Source organism: Orcinus orca, chromosome 2 (assembly GCF_937001465.1).
Source record: "Orcinus orca chromosome 2, mOrcOrc1.1, whole genome shotgun sequence".
Classification (NCBI taxonomy): domain Eukaryota; kingdom Metazoa; phylum Chordata; class Mammalia; order Artiodactyla; family Delphinidae; genus Orcinus; species Orcinus orca.
The window spans coordinates 159,938,366-159,961,207 of record NC_064560.1 but is presented as its reverse complement, the minus strand read 5'-3'; the positions used below and the strand labels follow the sequence as shown (position 1 = coordinate 159,961,207).

Sequence of the window (22,842 nt, the reverse complement as noted above, 5' to 3'; positions counted from 1 at the left end):
GGGAAAAAAAGGAAGGTTTCAGGTGTGTTCCAATTGGAGGTTGTTTGCATGGGGAGGCTGGTAACAGGCTGACTAGAAGGAGGACAGCCTATGTGATTGATTAGTAAGCATACTTGGCTTTTCTCTGGTTGGTGCCAAGTTAGAAGAAGGGTCATAAAAGAGGGAAGTTGGTGGTCATTGATCAAGTTATGACTGTTCTGGGCTCATTACATATATGGTCATTGCATGGGTCTATTGTCATGTATGGTGTGGCCATTGTTGGTTTGTATATTCAGTCTCAGCATGGATCTTAATTTTTACTTCCATTTTCAACTTAAAGTATCATGTTCAGAATAGACTAATAGTTGCTTTGAGTGAAAACCAACCCAAATAAAATATAAATAATAGGCCAGTTCAGCATGTGCCATTCATTTTTATTTCATCCAAATGGTACAATCATTTAATTAAAATTTAAGTTCGTTTGATAGGCAGTCCGCATATAAGACTCTTAATTAAACCGTTCTTATTCTAGACAACTGGAACAAGTTCCAGTTAATATTTATTATGAAGTATTGCAAGTATGGAAAGTATTGGCTTGGCCAAAAATTTTGTTCGGGGTTTTCTGTAAAGCTGCCCCCTCCTGTTTTTATAGGGCTCAGAGCTAAGAATGGTTTTTATATTTTCAAATAGTTGGGAAAAAATCAAAAGGATAATATCTTCTGGTGCCAGAAAATTATATGAAATTCAAATTCCTATATTTGTAGATAAAGTATTATTGAACCCCAGCCATGCTCACACAGTCACACATTACATATGGCTGCTTTTGTGCTACAGTGGCAGACACTGACAGGGACCATGTGGCTCGCCACACCTAAATTATCTATTACGGAAAAGGTTTGCCAAACCCTGAGCCAGAGTATTGCATCTTCTCCTTTGATCACTCATGGAGTGGGTGAGATTTTTTTTGGCAACATGGCAAACCCTAAGGATCCTAGGCCATGCAGTGATGAACATGCTCTGTTACACAGTGACCAATTCCAGAAAAAATTAAAATATTCTTTTTGTTGTTGGAAATGAAAAGAATATCACTTAATTTTATAAGAAAAAACACATATTTCTACTGAAAATATTTTCAGTCAATAGATTACTGATTGGAGGAATTTCAATTCAAAAAGTCAGTACTGTTTGCAGCCACTGAAATGTTCCTAACTGGGCATACTGATACTTGAAATTCCTCCTGTTTTTAAGGTTTCATCCATGTTTCACTATTAACACTAAACTGAATTCCACAAGTATTTACTGAATGCCTATTCTGTGCCAAGTACCATGTTAGGCTCTGGGGTTACAGTGGTGAATGAAAACAGGTATAATCCCTGCCCAAATGGAATTCACAGTCTAGTACAGAAACCGGCAAATGTTAAAGGGCCATAATATTTTTTGGCTTTGTCACCCATAAGGTCTCTGTAGCAACTACTCAGGTCTGCCATTGTAGCAGAATTGCCCCTGTAGTTTGCCCACCCCTGACACAGTGGGAGAACCAAGTATTATGCAAATGTATGTAAAACCTCTTGTCATAGGAATTTTACAGGTGGGGTATGAGAGCTATGAGAGAACCTTAGAGGGAGAGAGACTTGACCTAGTTAAGGAATCGGGAGAGGTCTCCGGAGAACTGGAAATGGAGCTGAGATGTAAAGGAGGATTTCTGGATTCCCTTACTCCACTTGTTTCTGCTCCTGGAGCACTGCCACCACATGGGCTTTGGAGGAAGGTGGACCTGGGATCGAATCTCAGCTCTGCTTCTTACATGTTATTTAACTTCCACTCTTCAGTTGCCCTAGTTAAATATGAATGCTAACTAACAGGAATAATAAACAATGCCTCAGACACAAATTAGGCACTGAGATCCCTGAAATCTTCTGCCCTCCTGAGGAGATAATAGTCACCCTGGCTCCTTGAATCACTTGAACATCTCTGAGGCACCTCTCAGCTCTTGGATATTTCGCGTTGAAAGTATTCTGTCACTGATGGACTTCTAGAGAAGCCCTTGATCTCGTCCAGCTTAACAGCCCGCTCCTGCCCTCTTCTGGCCACAGTGTGTCACTGTGGCCCTGCAGGTCCTGGTGCTCTCCTTCAGGGTCACTGCACTATCCGTATTAGCATATTGAATACCTTTGAGCCCTGTACTAGAGCACATGCCCAGTTACTGAGTCGAACAAGACCAGTCCCTGAAACTGGTCATACACTGTGAGAAGCAGACAAGTGAAGAGATGATTAGAATATGGTGGATTCCTTCTAGCGAGTGGCTATGGAGGGTAAAGAGGCACCTCTCAATCTTTTGGGGCGTTGGGAATATACAGGGATGTCTTCCTGAAGGAGCAGCTGACATAAGCTGGCCAGGAACAGTAATAGCGTGGCTGAGTGGCGATCTGCTGGGGGTACCAGTTGGCAAGAGTGGGGGATAGGCTTGGCCGAATGCGAAATGCCAGACTTCATCCTGAAAACTAAAATCATTACTTTTTGCTTTAACGTTCTTTCTTGTAAATTAAAGGTAAATAAGTTAATTCTTGGTGTATACCTAAACCAAATAGTAACTGTGTACAGATTATTTGTAAAGAAGTATTAAAAATAATTTTGTTTTAAAATTCCAAAAATCCCTGAGTATTATATACCATGTACTATAACTTAGGTTACAGATAAACACTTTGTGTGCTAATCAAATATTTTAACTTGATATGTGCTCTACAGAAGACTTTTTTAGGCCAAGAGATATTTTTAGAGAAAGATCAAAAAATTCGTGTAACTCTCTCTTAAAGTTATCTTTTTGTTATTGTGATGAAAAGGACTTGATATAATTTATTTTGATCATTTAATTCTGGAAAAGAACCTAATTATTGAAGCAGAATCAAAATTTCAGTAAGAAATACTTAAAAAAAATCATTCGCTCAGAAATTTTCAAAAGATCTCTTCGAAAAATTAAGATCTGAACTAGGAAGAGAGTTTAGACCATGGTTTTCAAACATTAGAGTCACCTGGAGGAAGTTTTAAAAATCCCTCTGCTCAGCCAGACCAATTCACGCTGAATCTCTGGGGGTGGGACCCCGGCGTGTTTTTAGAACTCTCTCCAGCTGGCTCCATTGAGCAGCCAAGTCTTGAAAACTATCGGTTTGAGACAAATATATAACAATGTAATTGTTCATTTTTATCAGTTGACCCAAATTAAGAAAATATTTTAACTTTTATATTACCTATCCAGGGCTAGTTAGCAAAGTAATTACTATACACTGTAGCAGCCAGAGTAGTAATACAGTACAAGGATCTAAGACAAAACAAAGCTGAGCTAGAAAAAGGGTTGTTTTTTGTGTATTTTTAATGACCATTTTAACAAATTATTTAGTAACATTAGCAACCACAGTTGCTATGAATTGTTCTAGTCTTGTTCTTAAGGAAGCAATTTAAAAATGCAAATGTGTATTATTTCCGAAATTCTTTGCATTTGAGGACTTGTAATCATATTACTTGCATAATTTCTCCTTTTGCATACGCACTTTTCTGCTAGAAGAGGACATTGGAGGGGAAAATAATTATTAAAATGACTCCAAATGTACTGCGACAAAAAGATGGTCCTGGTAATCAGATGCATGATCCCTCAGCACCATCCCCCACCCCACCCTCGCCCATTATACAATCGTCCAGTTGAGGATTCTTGGGGCAATTTAAAATTGTAACTACATAAACCTATATAAGATACATATAGACTTTTTACATTTTATTTATTCCTACAGAAAATAAGAAGAAACAGAGTCCTATCAAAAGAATCCGTCTCCCAGTGGTTGAATGTACTATGAAAAAAAATCAACAAAGAAAAACTAACAAAATAACTTAAAGGATACAACTGCTGTGAATTTAAAAGGTACAAAACTACAGAAAAAGTGAGTGCATTTTCTTTTGTATTTTGCAACTGTCAACGGAAGTCTTAAAAGTTTGAGATTTAACAAACTCACGCAACCCTCGCCAAGGAGCAGAAAAAGGAAATAACCTTCTAAAAATACAAATGGATAAACATGGTCAGATGATTAAGTGCAAAAATCTTATTTTGCTCCCAATAATGAGTCTCCTGAAGACTTCAGAGCATAAAAATCACAGCACACGTATTACCAACCAACCACAGGAAAACGTTATGTACTGTAGATATTCTGTATTTTGTTCAATCTAGGGAGCCACCAATTGAGATATCACAATGTGACAAAAATTGTGTCTCAGGATTCATAAAATACGGCACGTGCATATATCCTTCAAAAATAAGATATGGGGGAAGGAAGTATATTTATTCATTTGGGAAAGAGACACTAATCTTACTACTTAACATTTTGAATTATTTCCACAATTAGTGTGGCAAATACAATTAAATGCCAGATATTTGAGATTTTTTTGTAGTTAAGCGTTTTATTATCATTTTTCTTTACAGGAACAGGAATAACTGAAGATGTCTTCAACCAAACTACCTAAAACAAAAGACCTGTTATATAAATTATGCTCTATTTTTGTAATAGATCAAAATACTGTATTGGTGAAAATAAATAGATAACAAAAAACAACATACTTGATTTCCATGTTTGCTATCAGACCCCACAAGTACGTTTGACTTTATAATTCAGTATACTTGAAACACTGAAACACAACAGGCATGCACAATTATGCCAATGCTAAGGATTCCAGATTATACTTGTTACAGTTTTTCTTAATAAAAGCGGGAACAACACATTGCTAGGTACACAGAAACATGATTTTGCACAAAAGAATAGCTAAATTATTGCGAGAGGCAAGTGCTTCCTAATAGGTTTCTAGGGTAATATAACCGTGTGCTCTAAGTGTATGGTGTGTTATACTACATAATGGAGAATTATGGGATTTTGTATTTTCCATCAAACCACAAAATCTGTTAAGTCAAAAAAAGAAAACAAACAACAAACCCCCCCCCATAACATTAGGTGTACTGACAATCATATTCCCATGTATGACAGAAGAGTACTAATACATTTTTTTCTTTCTTTACTTCCTTTTATTAAGAACACTTCTTAGGGTTTTTTGGCATTTTACTTTCAGTGTCCATTGGCTCCTTCTGAGAGTATCCGTGAAGGTTCAGTAAATTTTGCGGTGAACAAGTAAAAAAGGGCTGGTGTGGGTACCAGTGCCAAAAGGGGTAAATCTTGCTCGAGTTTATCCACTCTGGAAATGGAGATTATTCCATAGGCATGAAGTAACCAGTGGCTGAAGAGAACAATGAGTCTTTTCTTTCTGACCAGAAGATCATAGCAGTTCTACATAATTTTATAAAAGAAAGAAAAGAGAAATACAGATTATTGGGCTGAATTGGCTAGATAATTTATTACATTTTACTTTAAAACATATTATTGTCACACAAAATCATAACCTCAGAATCACAGGGACCTAAGAAATCACCCAGTCTTGCTACTACACTTCACAGATGAGGAAACTGAGGCTTCCTACATTCAGCACTCAGCGGCAGCACCAAGATGGGAGCCCACGTCTCTAAGTTCTGGTCTGCACCACCATTCGACCCTGGAAACACTACCGCTTCTTCTGAAAGAGCTGAACTGGAAGGGGAACGCCACATTATGTGCCTTCTTCCTGCCCTGATCCACAGCAGCTGAGTCTACCAGTGCGAAGGAGGAGGTACATACACCCAACTTCCTTAACTCCAGCATTCCTAGAGTCTGCTTCCTTAACTCCCTTAGAAGGGAGCAGAAATGACATGTGACTACTCTGATTTCCCTTGTATCTTTAATACTGCTTTACAATATACAGAAATTGGAAGGAACAAATTATTATAAAAGTAATATCTAAATGTGCTAATGAACACACTAAAATGTAATTTGCAACTGGTTACTTAACAACTATCCCTCATTAAATGGCTCATCAGCTCACCTAGAGCTTGACTGTCTTTTCCTGACTTGAATCCCTATTTCTGATTCATGTATAGAGTGCTAATTGAAGCACATGAATGTTTTATATATGGGGGAATCCCAGCAGCAGAGAAACAAATATGATTCAAGCTAATCGAACTTTCCATAGTAACTATGGATAATAAACAAAAATTTCAAAAACTTCATTTTATTCAAATATCCAATCATTCCCCCCCCCACATTTCCCTAGAGTTGATAAAAGTGCCAAAACTAATTTGCTTATCTTTAATTATACTGCAAAGTTGATTAAAGATTACCAAGGAGAAATGGGAGTAGAATACAAACGGAAGCATCTGAAAAATCACCATAAAAATACTGTCTAGTTCCTCTACTGCTAGTCTACCTAAAAGTCACTATGATTTCTAGGTGGTTTGTTCCCCCCTCTCATTCTTTCACTAATGTAATAGAAACAGGAGTTTCAAGAGCAACCACTCCAAAATAGTTAACAACTTTCTCTGGGGTGAACTTTTTTATGTTAAGAATTATAAGAGAGCACATATCAACTGTAGTGGGCGGTTGAAAACAGTGCATAGGCACTAGATTAGCAAGCATAGAATGGAAGAGTACTAAGACATGTTACGCTTTTATTCCTTTAGAGTTTACTCTCTAAGAGTTCTAACAGTGGCCTTCCACTGAAATATTAAAAAGTTAGAGGCACAAAAAGGATATCTCAAGATAGGAACAGCATCGGAACTAATGTGAGTGTTAATAATATTTCCAAATCACCAAAGTATTACAGATATTAGAGGGCAAAAGTAGACATCCGTAATCAAGAAAATAAAATTAGGGACAAAACATAGAAGGGTATGGAATGTACACTGTAATTATTGATGACTGTTAGTGTTCACTGCAAAAAAAAAAGCCTAGAATCAGTTCTATATAAAATAAAGCATTTTTATGTTTCCTTCAAAATAGTGTTAATAGGGTTCAACATTTCAATAATTATACATTTTCTATGTGGATAAATGATGTGAAATGAGTTTTTTCTCTAACGTGCTGGAGTTAAGCCTGACTACTTCACTAATTTCCCAAGCAAATATTGTCTAGTATACAACTTTTCATGAACTAATGAGCCAAAAGCCAGTGAGTGGCATCGTTTAGCCAAGGATTACTAAAACAATCAGTCGTAACATATCATATCATATGCACTATTCTCCTATTCAGTTATCAAATCTATTAAAAAAAAAAGTCTTTAACAAAGGAAAAAAGACGTCCTACCTCTATTTCGGAAGCCGACATGTACACAGCCAGAGTAACCAAAGATAATACTAATATAATGTATGGGAAGGCATAGTCTGAAAGACAAACATTGGTATTATGCTGAAAATTAAATTTTCTGAATAAACCATCAAAAAATTCAAACAGTATAATTCTTTCCACAGACAAAAACCTTCTCAACCAGTCTTGGGAGAGAGTGAAGCCCTAATGCTCTAAGGCAGGGGTCAGCAAACTTCTTCTGTAAAGGACCAGATAGTGAGTACTTTTGGCTTCGTGGGCCTCGCAGTTTATGTCTCAGTCACCTAAGTCCACAGCTGTAGTGGGAAAGCAGCCAGATCATACAGAAAATGGATGTGTCTGTGTTCCAGTAAAACTTACTTTATAAGTTTGTAAGTTATAACTTATTTATAAGTTATTCAGACAATAAAATTCAAATTTCATATAATTGTCACATGTCAAGAAATACTACTCTTCTTTTGATTTTTTTCCCCAACAGTTAAAAAATGTAAAACTATCATTGGCCCAGCTTTGAAGACCCCTGCCTGAAGGCTTCCACTGCTGTAAAGAATTAACTTCTCTCCTATGCATCTCGCATGATACTAGTTATGTATCAAACTTGGGAGAATTGGCAAAATAATTACTCAATTTTCTGTGTTTTGTGGTCCAGATGGAGAACTTCAGTTGAGAAAGGCTATATATAAGAGTAATTCAGCTTTAATTAAAAGGTCATATACCAATAAACCTCAAAGGCTAAATGGATCATTCAGTGCTCTTAATGTCAAATTTCTAGACAGTTCTACTTCAAATACAGTACAGTAAAATAATACTTTAAGTGAAATTTTTTCTTAAAAATACCACCTCTTAAAATGTTCTAAATTTATAGCTCACTAAAACAAATGGACATATTGAGAAAGATACCTTGAATTATTTTTATACAATTATTTTAAAACGATTAACTTCAGTTACTAAAACTATTAATCATTCTACAATACAATGCAGTGGAACCCATCTGGAACATTTTCAAATGTTAATTAAGGATATGGCAGCCCAAATCTCTGAATTATCTACGCAGGTCTGATTCCAATTACTAAATAACTGACAACGATTAGGTCCTAACCAGCCATTCAAAAGAATCCCAATTAACTTATAAATAGCTAAACAATGTTGCTAATGATAGTAAGAACTGGTAGAGAAAGAAATGGTAGTGAAAAGGAGAAAGAGGAAATTTCCAACAAGCCCCAAACTTGTGGGGAGTAGAGGGAGGTTCTGGGCTCAAAGCAGGATTTAGAGTGGTTCTTACTCTAGGGTCTAAAACAATGTAATATTTTGAGCAACTAGGTCTGGCTGGGGGTAGTGCCTGGAAATCTTCATTTTAGTTCTGCTGGTGGTTCAGAGGAAGATCACACTTAATAACTGGCTTCAATAATACTTCCAAGCAGGTAAAAGTTTGTCACTGACATCTTCCTAATTACCCCAGTGTCTCTCTCCCTAGACCCTGGTATCTTGAGCTACCAGAAGCCTCTTGGTGCTCTACTTTGCTCAGACTTGCTATATTCCCTTGTCAGGGACTAAATGTTTGTGACCCCACTCCCCAAATTCTTATGTTGAAATCCTAACCCTCAATGTGATGCTGTTAGTAGGTGGAGGGGCCTTTGGGGTGGATTAGGTCATGAGAGTGGAGCCCTCATGAATGGGATTTGTGCCCTTATAAAAGAGACCTCAAAGACCTCTTCCCTCTTCTGCTATGTGAGGACACTGAAAGAAGACAGCCATCAATGAACCAAGAAATGAGTCCTCACCAGACTCCAAATCTGCTGGTGCCTTTTTTCAACACCATAAAATTATGAGTTGGTATGATACCCTCTGTGACTAATCTCAGCAGATTGCACAAGTTTATACTTAGTGCAAACAAACAATAACTCCTTGATCCTCCTATGAATGTGCTTTGAGTGGAGGCTTGTTAACAAAATGATCCAAAGACTTTCAGTGTGGGAAAAGGCATTTTCCATATAGGCAGCTACAACATAGGAAGTAACAGTCTGGCAGTCTCCTTAGGTTAACTTTCCAAACCTTTCCCTGCTTTACCACAGCTTTTCCATTTTCCCCATTTCATAACCAAGAGGTTCTATACAATAGCACCAGTGGCAGTCTAGGACACAGGGATTTGAGGGCTGGCAATTCTTAAATCTTTAAGCCTAGTCAGCTCTCCCAAGCTTGTCTAGGATAAATGACTACCTGTGCTCTTTTGAATATTCCATGGATACCTAAAACTGAATTCACTTCTCACCACCCTATTTGCTTATTCTAACATTCATTATTCATACATTCACTAGTTACTAAGTCAGAAAGCTCCTTTATCGTATTCTCCTCCCATTTCCTCAAGCCCTATATTTAATTAGTTACCTAGCTTAGTTAATTCTGTCTTTGAAATAGTTCTTCTTTCCCAATGTTTCTCTGCTTTAGGTCAGAAAGTCAGGCCTGGCCTATGGCTGTCATCTCTTAACTGATCCCCCAGGTTCTCTTCCCTGCCAATCCATCTTCCACACGGCTACCAAGTTATCTTTCTAAAATGCAAATCTAGTCATGTCACTCTTCCTCCTGAAATCCTTTTAAGAGCAGGTCTCTAGTCCCTAGAGCAAGAATAGCAACCTCAAATGCCTACAGAGGTCATCCAGGAGAATGACTGAAGTGGGCCAAATCTAAGAAAATAGGAAATGGTAGGAGCTAGGAAAAACTATAGATTTTCAAATACTATGCAGGCCAAAAGAAACAATACATCTGTAAAACCAGAATATGAGGGATAACAGACCCCTGACTAGTCTCCAATTTCTTCTTCCCGTGGCCTTATCCTCAGCTCCACCCTCCTAACTTTGAATCAAATTCATTACTAAGCTACATTACTTGCACAGTGATGCCATCTTGCCCAGTTCCTTCAGGCCAGAAGCTTGCCCTCTGCACCCAGGCAGGCTCCATATAAAGATGGTATCCAACATCCTTGCAATGTTCAATGTCACACGTTCAAAAAGTCCCTCACTATGTTCTCTCAGCTACTTATAGCTTTCCTAGTAATATATGAGCTCTTTAACACCAACTTTCTCTCATTCTTCTTTCGAGTCACAGATCAGTCTAAATGGTTGCTGAATAAATGAATGGATATATTAAAAAAATATATTGAGGATTTTTTACTATATCTAAGTCTTTCATAAAGGAATTTAGAAAACTAAGACTTAATGGTAAACAGTATATATTATCATGAGTAATTTCCATCTATTATATGTAAAAACCATCTATCTATTATATCAAGAATAATTTCCATCTATTATATGTTTTTTAATTTATACTCAGGTTTTAAAAATCTTCCTATTGACGTGAGCTTCAAATACAAAGTATTCTCTAAACAGAAATCAGTTTTGATAAAGAATGATGATATGTTTTAGCAAAAATATATACTATGGTTTATTTTCAAGAATAAAAAACAGAAACCAAACTACAGAAAAAGGTCCAAAATTATACTCAGAGAAAATATTGTTTATCACATATCGTAAATATATTTCATTGACTTTACCCAACAAACTTACATAAAAGGCCTCCACCAACTGCCTGAAGCACGGTTAAAATTGGGAAGAAGTAAAGTGCAGCATAAATACTTTTAAATCGATCAGATTTCCCTAACCCACAGGCAATCTTCTTTACCAGAAGAGGTCGGAGCAGCATCATTAATACCAAGCAGAATGCATAATAGATAAATACAATGGTGTATCTGGAAGATAAAATAAAAAATTATAACATCAAAAATATGTTTTAAAATGTATTTTTATCATTGATCATTTTAAAATCAAAGATCCTGAAAAAGGTTTAAAAAGTCTATCCATCGAATATTCAGACTGGTGGAGGGTTCACCAAAAAGACTCTCATAATACCACTGCAAAGTGTATGCTGAGTCATTTCCGGTAGTTTGGAAATGTGTATCAAAAATCCTAAAATGTTTATATCCTTTAATTCAAAAATTTTACTTGTAGAAATTTATCAAAGGGAAACAATCAGGTATACACAAAAACCTGATGAACAAGCATTTTTATTGAATCACACAATAAAGAAAACTCAGGAAGAAAATAATATTCAACAATAGGACATTGGTTAAATTTTAGAGTACATTTATGCTGGAATACTATGCAGACATTAAAAATCCAGTTATGAAAGAAATGTTAACAACAAAAGCAACTGTGCCTCATACATTAAGTGACAAGAACAGGCTATAAAACGGCATGTGCATAGAATAACCTTAATATTCTTTAAAAAAGAATAAAAGAATAAAATAAAAATAAAAAGTGCAGCTGGAAAGACATTTTTAGCAGTGATCATCTTAAGAAATGGAATTACGGATTTTATTTGGGGTATGCCTTTTCTGTTTTCCAAATATCCTATAATGTAATTTTTACAACCAGAAAAAAAGCTGCAAAAAGATCTCTGTATCAGCAGACTATAGTTTCTAGCTCCTTATTTTGAATATTTATATTTCTATGCACATAGTTTTAACTTCCTTTCCATGAGGATTTTCAAATTATTTTTTTTACTATCTTATACGCAAGCCCTCTCCCTTGCAGGGGGGAGTCAAGGGAAGCACGGGAGTTGTTTCAAATAACTGACCACATGCCTCTTCTCCACACAGCTTAATGATACCGGATCGCTGTGCTCTCATGATGCTTTTAGGTCCAGCCCTGTACCATACTGCATTATTTCAAGCCTCACTTCTTGGATGATGAGTTTTGTCTTCTTAGGCTACCTCTTACCAATATCAAAACAAAATAAAATCTGTCTATTCCTTCAGCTTGTAGTTCCTTAAGAGCTCCAAAAAGACTATTATTTTAATCAGAAGGAAACCATCATGTGCTACCTGTCCTAAAGAACTAGGAAACTAGCTTTTGGAAGCAGATACCTGTTTCCTGCCCCTGCTCTCCACCAGAAGACCTCATCCTCTACCTCCCCCCCACATCCATGCCCCTCATATGCACATAGGATAAATCTGACAAGCTAAAGCTAAGTTTTGTTACAACAGTAATTACTGCTCATTGTCAATAACTCAAAGTTTTAGTAAACATTACCTTTTGCAGTAAGTTTCTAATGATAGAAGCTTGCATATTTTTCCATATCTTATCTAATTAATTTCCCCTCAAAACTATAATTATCAGTAAAACCATTCTGATATTTTTCAATTTGTAAGGAATTTATATATACCAATGGAGAAGATATCCTCCACTAGTCAATGTAATAGTGTTCCAAAGGTTTCTGTTAATATTGCGCCACTACTTTTTGTTGACTTATAAAAAAAAAAATTCATTATGACTTTGGTAGTCCTACAGCTTTCAGAAATGTTTAGCCCCAGTCTAGCCATATATGTAAGTTTAAATGGTTATGTAAAGTAACATGTATGAATTCAAATGCTAGTATTATAAAATCTTCTCATACTTTTAATAAAACATTGTTTTGTATAATTAGTAAAACAAGGCAGACAGTCCATTCCACAGTGACTATTGGTAAAGCTGCTAAGAAAAAAAAAATACCTACTTAATTCAAAGATGGTGAACAGATGGAAAATGTCCTAATCAATGAAGTTGTGTGATGAGTCTGACTGAGTGCTGTGACAAGGCTCTGAGGCTACACCCAACTCAGCAGGACAAGTGCTGTAATAAATTAGAAGTGGCTGTTATGACTGCAGAATGAGGGCTGCGAGTACCTATTTGCCATCTCTGTTCTCATATTTTTTGACTCTCCTACAGGATTTACAGATATTATAAAAAACACTATAGATGTGAATAGTAGCAAATCAGTCTGATTTTGTTTTAAATAAGATGTTTTAAATACATCTTATTTAAATATAATATCTGATTCAGTAATTAACGTCTCTGTATAGGACCAGGTTAAGTTCTGCAAGTAATTAACTTCTCTGTATAGGACCAGGTTAAGTTCTGCAAGTCCCCAGGACAACTCCCCAGAGCTGAGGGTTATAGCTCTATGAAATCAACAAATAAGATAGTATCAGTCTTTTAGATACAATTTATATATATAAATATGTCTGGTTGTCTCTGTATATATATAAATAATTTGCAGGACTTAAAAGGTAGGCAGGTGGAAAAGATTTTTATAGCTCTATATCTGGATCTCATTTTTTGTTTTGTTGTTGTTTTTTTCTACTTTTTTTTTTGGATCTCGTTTTTTGCAGAGTATCTTTTTACATACGTGCATGTTTGTTTTTGACACTTAGTACTATTAAGAATTGCACAAAAAGTACTATTTTGTTGAGCATATTACATAATGGTAACTTGCTACAACTATGAGAATACAAATACCAGACTCTTCTATTATACATTTACTGAGAAAAACACATCAGAATGAACACTAATTCACAGAAATTCTAAAAATGTAGGCCAGGGTAATATTATACAGAATCTTATGAATTTGATATTTAAAAAAAAAAAAAAGAAGAAAGAACATGAAGCCAAGCACTCTAATAATAATGCCAGCTACTTATAAGTGCTTCCTGTATGTAAGGCATTTATTTAAGTCACCTAATAAGGTATCATTATTCCCATTTTTACCAACAGGAAAGCCGAGGTTAAGAGGCTCTTAACATGTTCAAGTTAACAGCTGACAGACCTGGGATTCAAACTCAAGCCTGTTTTTAGCTCCAAAGCCTATACTACTTCCTGTATGTCAGATATTGCTTCTCTGTTGTATAAGAAAAAGGTTTTCCTTATAATTCCCTTTTTAAGAAACAGATATAGCTTATTTTAGAAGTGCTCATACTTCAACATCAACCCAAAAATACCTTCACTTCTATTATACTAAGATGTATTTCTATTTCCTCTTCTCAGACTATGTATCACGTAAAAGAAGAAAATCATTTCTGTATGTCTCCCCCAGTGCCTAGGAGCCATTTCGCAAGGCTCAATCTGCTTAAATGAATGAAATCTATAATCATCATTTAAAAAAAAAATGATCTTACATCTAAATAAATACTTACAGTGGGTAGACAGCTTCATGAGTACAGTGCACTGTGGTAACATAATCTGGACTTGGATTGTAAAGCATGGTATACCAATCAGAAAGCATCAATACTCGACATGAATGGATATAAAGCACACCGACTGGATCGCTCACAAGTAAGGTGATGATAGCTGCCATAGTGCATTCAAATAATGCAGTGATGTGTTGGAAAAGGGCACTGGAACTAGTAAAACAAAGGAAGCACAATCACCAGAAAATTCTCAGCATGTTACGTGGCTTTTAATAAAACCTGTGTATGCTTCAAAATATGTATTCTAAAAAGAAGTTTTAACTGATAAATCCTGAAACAAAAAAATCTTCTAAATAGGTAAGTAAAGCCAAGCACATATGAAAACTACTTGAGAAGGATTTAACCTTTACTAAAGGTTTACTAAAGGTTTACGAAAGGTTTACTAAAAAGGGATAAATACTCATCCCAGATAACACTGTGCCAATATTGTCTAAATGTGTAGAAGAGCAGAAATTAGATCTACCTTTATCTTCAGTAACTTGCCAAATTATTAAAAATGTCTTAAAGTTATCTATGCATCATTTTAAATTATCTTAAACATTAAAAGTACATAAAAGATTATATGTAACACATATTAGTTATAAAATATAATAAACATTCTAAGCTCACCACCTAACCCAATAACTAAAACATTAACAACTTATATCTACCTGTTCCTCCCCATTCCATATTCCTGTCTCTCCCCTAGAAATAACCATTATACTAAATGTTCTTTATCAGTTTTTCTAAACAGTTTTTATTCCAACTGTATTTATACTTCAAAACCACTATTTAGTTTTGCTTATTTTTCAACATGATAAAGTGAGGTAAGCTTTCTGAGATTTTTCTTTCCACTCAAAATTACACTTCCAAGATTCATTCATGGTTTTGCTTATATCTGCAGTTCAGTCGTTTTCCTTGCTGTATAATAATCCATTGTGTGATCTTTCCATTATTTATCCATTCTGCTTTGTTAGTAAAACGTGTTGCAAATGTCTTCCTCTCAGTTTGTGGGTTGAATTTTCATTTTCTTTGTGATGTCTTTTTATGAATAGATGTTCTAAATTTTAATATAGTTGCCTTTATCAATTTTTAAATTTCTGGTTAGCAGATTCTCACTCTAAGAAAAATATTATCCTACATTTTCTTCTAAAAGTTTTAAGGTTTTGCTTTTCATGTTTCAATCTTTAACTCAGAAGAGATTTCTGTGTCTAAGTTAGTATATAACTTTAGCTTTTCCCATTTGGATATCCAACTGTCCCAGCAGCAGCATTTTCTTGAATAGTTACTGTTCTTCCCACTAAGCTGCCATGCCACTTCTGCCATATCAAGTCTCCTATATAACCGGCCTGTTTCTAGGTTCTCTATTTTGTTCCTGGGGTCCATTTATCTATCCCTGAGACAACAGAATATGACAATAATTCTTGATATTACATACATTCTTTTACTTTTTCAGTGGTCTTGGTCATTCTTGGGCCTTTGAACTTCCATATAAATTAGAGAATTAGCTTGTCAAGTTCCACAGTATAAATCCAATGTAGCTTAGCTACCTTGGTCTTGGCTACCTCACAGTACTGTGATTCTGTAAATGAAATATAGGGAGGTAATTGATTTTATATACTTAGCTTACAGCCAGCCTCTTCACTAAACTCTCATTATTTATGATTGCTTCTCTATAGATGCTTTTGAGTTTTCTATTTGAACAATGTTTCAGTTACCTATCACTGCACAGCAAACTACCCTAAAACTCAGTGGCTTGAAACAACCACCAGTGATTATTTCTCACTGTTCTGTGGTTTGACTGGGCTCATCTGAAAGAATGAAAAACAAATTCACAGAATTGCTTCCTAGGAAGCAAAACACATCCCAAGCAGAATAAATAAAAAGAAATTCACATTATAATTAAGCTGCAGAATACCAAAGATAAAAGAGCAGCTGGTCAGCAGCCCCCAAGTGCTCACAGCTGACAGCCAGCACCTACTCCAGCATATGAGTTACTCATTTTGAACACCACAGCCCAGTCCAGCCTCTAGATGGGTGCATCCCAACTCAACATCACGTGGAACAGAAAGGACTACCCAGTTGCTATCGGCAGTTAACCTCTGGCCACCCTCCCAACCCTACTGCCTGGTTTGTCAGTCTGGCCCCAGCTCAGGGTGGGTTTGCTTGTTTTCTGAAAAAGAAGAGTTCTCGGAGATCCCCCCTTATTCCTGTGAGACCAGCAATGTCTTAAACAGTATGTCTCTTCCAGACTTTAGTTATTTCATGCAGGAGGGTGACCTGGAGCTCCTAATTAGCCCATGGTGTTGGAAGCAGAACTCCTGTGCCATTTTACACAGATGAAGACACAAAATATGTAAGTAAACGTGTACACTTTCCTATTATATAATCCAATCTTTTGCTTCCCTACAGAATTCATATTTTTAGAGGCCAAATCCCAACCTCATTATTTCTTGCCATGACTTTGGCAACCTTCTTACTGGCTTCCTCTTCTCATCATGCTCCCTTTCAATCCATCTGCAGTCAACTACGTAATCTTTACAAAATGGAATCTGCTTTGAAAACTCCCATTATTAAACTACCTCAGTGGATCCCATCTGCCTTTCAGGAAAAATACTTCCTACCAGCCTTACCTCCCACACCTCCTGCCCTTATGAAATTACTTTGTTTCCTCACTGCTCCATTCATCCCAGCATGCTTCATGCTCCACCTGAAAACATGTCACCTATCTGGCAATGGTGTATCCTTCAAGGTCAGCTCTGGGGTTGTCCCCAGGTCTTAGGAGTATTTCCTAAGACTCCCCCAGCCCCAAACCTCTTTATATCTTGGTCTCATTTAGTCCCTATTTCTCATAGCACCCTCAGCTCTCATTTCTTGGTTATGCTGTGCTCTTTCTTGGCTCTAGTCTTTTGCACATCTTCTTCCTACTGTCTGACTCTTTCTTCAATTCCTCTCTCAGAAACTATTCATTTTTCAAAGTTCAACTTAAAGTCAGTTTCTTCTCCTGCGACACCACCCTGTTTTGAGAGGACAGAATTGACTGCGTCCCTCTTTAAGCTAGCCTTAAACCTCTGTACACACCTGTCCTATAGACCCTCACATACACTGTGATGGTTTGTCTACCTCATCCACTGGACTGGGAGCACCCACATCTTCATCATCTCTGAATCCCACACCTAGCACAGCACCTGGCACATTGCAAACATCCCTAAAGATTGTTGCATGAATACATCTGGAAAGCTATAAATTACATAAAAACAAATTACAGAAGAAGCACAGCTTCTGGCTTCATTATATAAAAAAACATGCAATTTCTGCCTATCTCTGCCCTGGCCTCAAAAGAAAAACAAATTTAATACTAAACTTTGGGGAAAGCAAGCAGGCCAGAAAGGGAAGTTTTGATTAGTGTCTAGCCCATGCATTCTCAATGGGCACTAGCACTCCCAAGGGGACAAGAATGGATCCTTGGGTATAAAATAATATTACACTTTTTATATATAAAGCACATGTGTACATACACTATATAAACAAATAAACAATATATCTGCGATATTAAAATTTTATGGGGTAGGTGGAATTGGGGGAAAAAAGATATCTAAAAAGCTTCTTTAAGGAGGAAAGAATGAAAAAAATGTCGAGAAACATGAGTCTAGCCTCAGTCAGCTAGGCCACTGCTTCCTTGATTTTAAGTGCAATGTCTCAGGAAAACGCAAGAGATAGTCCTTGTCTTCCTTGCTACCAATTTCCTAGGCAAAGCATGGATATGCAACCTCCTTTTTAAACCCACCTCCTTTCCTGCCTAAGCACTGATCACACCTCTGCTTTACCCCCAAACCAAGGCTCTACCCTCTGCTCTAAAATTCTCTCTCAAAACATATCTGATGTTTTAGTTCAAATGCATTTGGTGAGGTACATCCATTAAACCCACCTCTTCTCCACTCTGGGCTGAGAAGTTCCAATGAGCAATTATTCTATTTTAGCTCTGTTAATCACATCTCTTTTCTAGCCCTCATCTCTCATCATTCTATAACAGAAATTAAAAGCAGGATGAAAGCTGCTTTAAAAAAATTTTTTAATAGAGTCTTCTGAAAAAGTAATGAATGCTCTTCCAACGTAAATAATCACTGTGGACTTATTAGGTAGATCCAGAAAAGTACTGATTCTACTTCCACCTGACCTTCTCTTCACTTCCGTTCCTACCACTGGCCATCACTATTTCTTGGACAACAGCTTTCTAATATGTCTCACCACTAATCTGCCCTCCACAGAAGTTATCTGCCTAAAACATATATCCAAGATGCTGTTTCTCTAAACCAAAACCTTCACCAATAAATCATTCACTTGGCAAATACTAAGTAAGTATCTACCGTGTGCCAGCGGCTGTGCTGGTCTCTGGAGATTTCATAGACAACAACAGCGATGGCCACTGCCCTCATGGAGCCTATGGTCAGGGGTGGGAAACAACATTAAATGAGGAGACAAACATAACTACAAATTGTGTTGACTGCTAAATACAAAGCAAAAACAACAACAAAATGAGAGTGCTATTAAAAAAGAAAAATAACAGGGACAAGCCTACATTAGATTGGGTCAGGGGAGGCCTCTCCGAGTAGGTGTAATTTAACCTGAGATCTGAAGGAAGAAAAGGCAGCTAGGTAAAAAGTTGCAGGGAGAAGAGAGTATTTCAGGTAGAGAGGAGTTTGGGGAAAGGGACAGGACTTAAAGCAGGAAAGATGCTGAGATGTCAGAGGAACCAACAGCCAGGATGGCTGAAATGTACTACAGTAGAATATGGTTCCTCATTCCCAGGGGGATGAGGTTCACAACATCACCAAGAACTTTCACATTCTGGCCTCAACCCCCTTTCCCACCTTCCTTTTTATTACCTTTCTCTCATATGCAATCCACACTTTGAACACCCAACTACTTCCATTCCCACTCACAAGAGATCACATTTCATACCTCCCCGCCAGTGTTCACGCCGTTGCTTCTGCCTAAAATGTTCCTTTTTTGAAGTGTTTCGGGTGCCACCAGGCACAATTTATCTCTTCCATTCTTAGTGATTCCAGAGCATTTTGTTTATAAAGCTTTTATATACTTTTTGTTATATACTTTTAAGACTGATTTGTATTATAATTAGTTATGTATACATTTGTCTTCTCTACAAGAGTATGACTATAAACCACATCAGTTATTTTTGTATCTCCTTCCCTGATCTTTTCAACATAAAACACAATGCTCAGTAAATTTTTTGGATTTGTTTTAGTATGAGTTTTCATAATTAGGTTGCAGCTATAACGTTTTAACTACATTATACTAGATTACTAGTATTAAGTTGCAAAGTATTTGTTTTAGAACAATAAACAGTTTGTAATCATAGCCAAGTCTTTGTAGAAAACCAATGAAATTAAGAAATAAAAATATAACTAAAATACTCCCTCAGCATCACTCAGAGTAAAACAAAGGATATTTCCCTTAATATTTACTGAGGCATGCCCTAGCATTAAGTTTCCTTGCCATAGTCAAAAGTAATCAGAAGATAAAGGAAAAACAGGTTTGCCACTTTTACAAAAACAGAAGTATAATTACTTGATAAGGTCTTCTAAATGATAGCTATTCCAACATCAGTCCACCCAGTTACATTCATAGAAAGTGCTAACCTCTTTTTCCCTGAGTACCATTCAATGAAGAACCAATGTAAAACAAGAGGAAGCATAGCCATAAATCCAAGATAGAGCCAATCATAAAGTTCTGGAGACTCTGTGCAAGGCTGACAATACTTCTGTGCATTTGTTCTCTGTCCTCTTGGACACACCTATGATATATAAGAACAGTATTTTATGTAGAGATATTATCCTAGAACATTAACACCTCCAAAAAATCATTCACTAAGACATCACATTTCAGTTTAAACATCTGTTTACATGTGCATCTTTTAAAAATAAAAGAGAAAGCATAAGTAAAATAAAAAGCAATCTACATTGCATTTGCTATACCTGTATAAGGTTATTAAAGGACTCTTTATTAAGTTACTAAAATAGTTGACTAATATTACATGAAAAACCTAGTTATTAACACCATATAAAAACTGCAGAGAAATGCTCTGGAGTTGTAATGCTAAATTATTGTCCAAATCACTTTTCTATATTAATAAAAAGTAATTAGAAATTATTATAAAACTATCAAATTAGAAAACTTAGTAACTGTGACCGTCAAGATGTATTATAGATATATAATCAATATGACAACACAAATAAGGATTTTATTAATGCCTCCATATTCTTTTACAAGTTGAATACATCGAAGAAAAAAGTTATTCTACATGTGATTTCAGAAGCAAAAAGATTTTACAAATGAAATAACATACAAATGTTAAGACTTACCCCACATTCTCCATATATTTCAGTTGAGCCATTTTTAAATAACAGGGTCTTCCCACAATACAGTCCAAGGCATGCTGGTTGAATATCGACAGCTTTTTAAAAACAAATGCCAGTATAGTAACATCTTTTGTGATTATAAAAAATAAGGTAATAAGAGCTGAAACATTTGGCAGAAATATCTCAACACACTTTCAATTAAAAAATATGTATTAGACAAAAGTCTTGATGCATTTATTTAAAGGTTTCCTTTTACACTGTGACACTATTGAAGGTTACATGGAACCTTATTGCTAACACTGTTCCTTAAGATTAAGGTCCTCAACCAGCAGAGCGGACTTTATGCCCACAACTCAAAGCCTAACCTGGTACGTCTCCAGTGGCTCCAACCAGCCATTCCCCTTGATTAGATGGCCTAGCCTTTTGAATTTCCTTTTTTTTTTTTTTTTTTAACTAGAGGACTAAGAGAGGATGGATACTTTTTATTTTGCCCAGTCAGGACATTAAGTGCTGAGCATACACACGAAATCTATTATCACCTTCCTTCATGACAGAACACCCTTTAATACCAGAGAAGCAGAAAGGACATAAGTTCAGAATAAAGGGAAGGCCTTTAAAGTAAATACATTCATCTTACAAGAAGCTTGTAAATTATCCTAACTTTGGTCATTTTTGTAGAGGACAAGTGAAGATTTCATCAAGGCTGTCACTGGGCCTCTGACCAATACTTAGGAACCACTGCATTAGAATCAACCCTCTGATCTCATGGCTTGGACAACATAAAAAGCGGCTCTTTTTAACCAAAAAACTCAGGGCCTACAGATTGTCTTTGACCTCATCTACAGGGAGAAACTATCAAACGAGTTTGTTTCATCAGTGACATCTGGTTCCCTTCAATCATTGACTCATTCCTTCAGTAAACATGCATTAAGTGTCTGATTCCACTGGTGAAGGGCCCCTAAAGATTCACGGAGGAACATGAGAGAGTCCCGACACTCAAAGAACCTACAGCCTCGTGTGGAATAAATCCAAAACAACTGTGGCCAAATGTGAATTAACTTGGGAAATTATGCATTCTATGGCTATTCTTGAACAATCATTTCCCAAATTCTTCATGAATTCACAATCTAGAGACTGCCTGATCCACCATACTCTTTCTTCTTTCAAACTCAAGTAGACTTTTTTCTTTCTCCTTGTGCTTAAGAGAAAAATAGAAATGGCGCTGACTAAAATGTCTCAAGTTTAATATTTTCCCTTTTATCAAATTTCTGACTTTTTAAAAAACCCATGGGCTTCTTTACCTTACTTGACACTTATTTTTAAACCAGTTGTAATCACAATGTTCTAAACTAATAGACGGAAACGAGTTGTTTCAGATTTTTTGAGAAGGCAGAAGGTAAAGAACTGGAAACCTTCTATACCGGTTTTGCACCTAGCAGATGCATAATAAATACATTTGAGTGTAAATATTCTAAAATTTCTCAAAATCCAAGGCCTGAAAACCGGTATGATAAACTGAACGCAACAGCTTACCGTCGACCAAAAAAACCCTAGCTCCCACTGCACGCTCACTTTCCCCTTTGATTTCCTTTAGTAAAGGAAGTCTAGATTTTTTGTTTTGCAACCGTCATGCCCCTTTGTGAAAGGCCCCCCAAACTTAACGTTTGATGCTGAAGCAGGACACAACCGTTAAGCAGCAATTAGCTTCTGCTTCCTTTCCTGTTTTCCTGCACTTACGCCCGCGCTTTAAATTGTCAAGTCAACTCTCAGGAATGTTAAGCAAAGGGACCGAAACAAAGGGACTGAGGTGACATTTTGAACAAACAACAAAGGCCTGGCCTCTTCCCCCAGTACGCAGCCGGCGTCCCCTCTGCAGTCGGTCTCCTCGCTGCAGCCTGTCTGGAGCAGAGACTACCCCTATCCCACCTCGGCCCGGCCAAGAGTTGCTGGGAGCAAGGGACAAGGATTCGCCGCTATCCGGAGGCCACCCGCTGTGGCCGAGCCCAGAGCTGGGAGTGTAGGGAAGAAGCAGAGACTAGGATAAATGCTTCCCGGGACCTCGGCAATCACTCACCCATCGGCAGCCTGTAGGTTTCCTTGGAGAGTTTCGTGGATCAGCCGACCCGGCCGCAGCGCCCGGACATCCGGGCCAAAGCCGCCTCGACGGCTCCGCCTCCTGGTAACCCGGGCGACCGCTCCGAAGCCCCGCCCCGCCTCGGGCTTCCGG

The 22,842-nt window shown here is 36.9% G+C and overlaps 1 protein-coding gene across 4 annotated transcripts; it reads right to left on the bottom strand.

Annotated features, from left to right (window-relative positions):
• Positions 1-4,402: 4,402 nt before the first annotated feature.
• Positions 4,403-22,839, bottom strand: JKAMP (JNK1/MAPK8 associated membrane protein). Of its 4 annotated transcripts, none has more exons than XM_004279293.3 (7): positions 22,690-22,838; positions 20,619-20,710; positions 19,896-20,050; positions 14,203-14,409; positions 10,760-10,941; positions 7,182-7,258; positions 4,403-5,297 (listed from the first exon to the last, which is right to left on the bottom strand). In XM_004279293.3, the coding sequence occupies exons 1-7, from the start codon at positions 22,691-22,693 to the stop codon at positions 5,079-5,081; spliced, it is 936 nt and encodes a 311-aa protein (XP_004279341.1). In that variant the 5' UTR covers positions 22,694-22,838; the 3' UTR covers positions 4,403-5,078. The 4 variants fall into 4 exon arrangements, with proteins under 4 accessions (XP_004279341.1, XP_033260561.1, XP_004279342.1 ...); XM_033404670.2 differs by having other exon boundaries at positions 20,619-20,742; positions 22,690-22,782; XM_004279294.4 differs by having other exon boundaries at positions 20,619-20,692; positions 22,690-22,777.
• Positions 22,840-22,842: the final 3 nt, after the last annotated feature.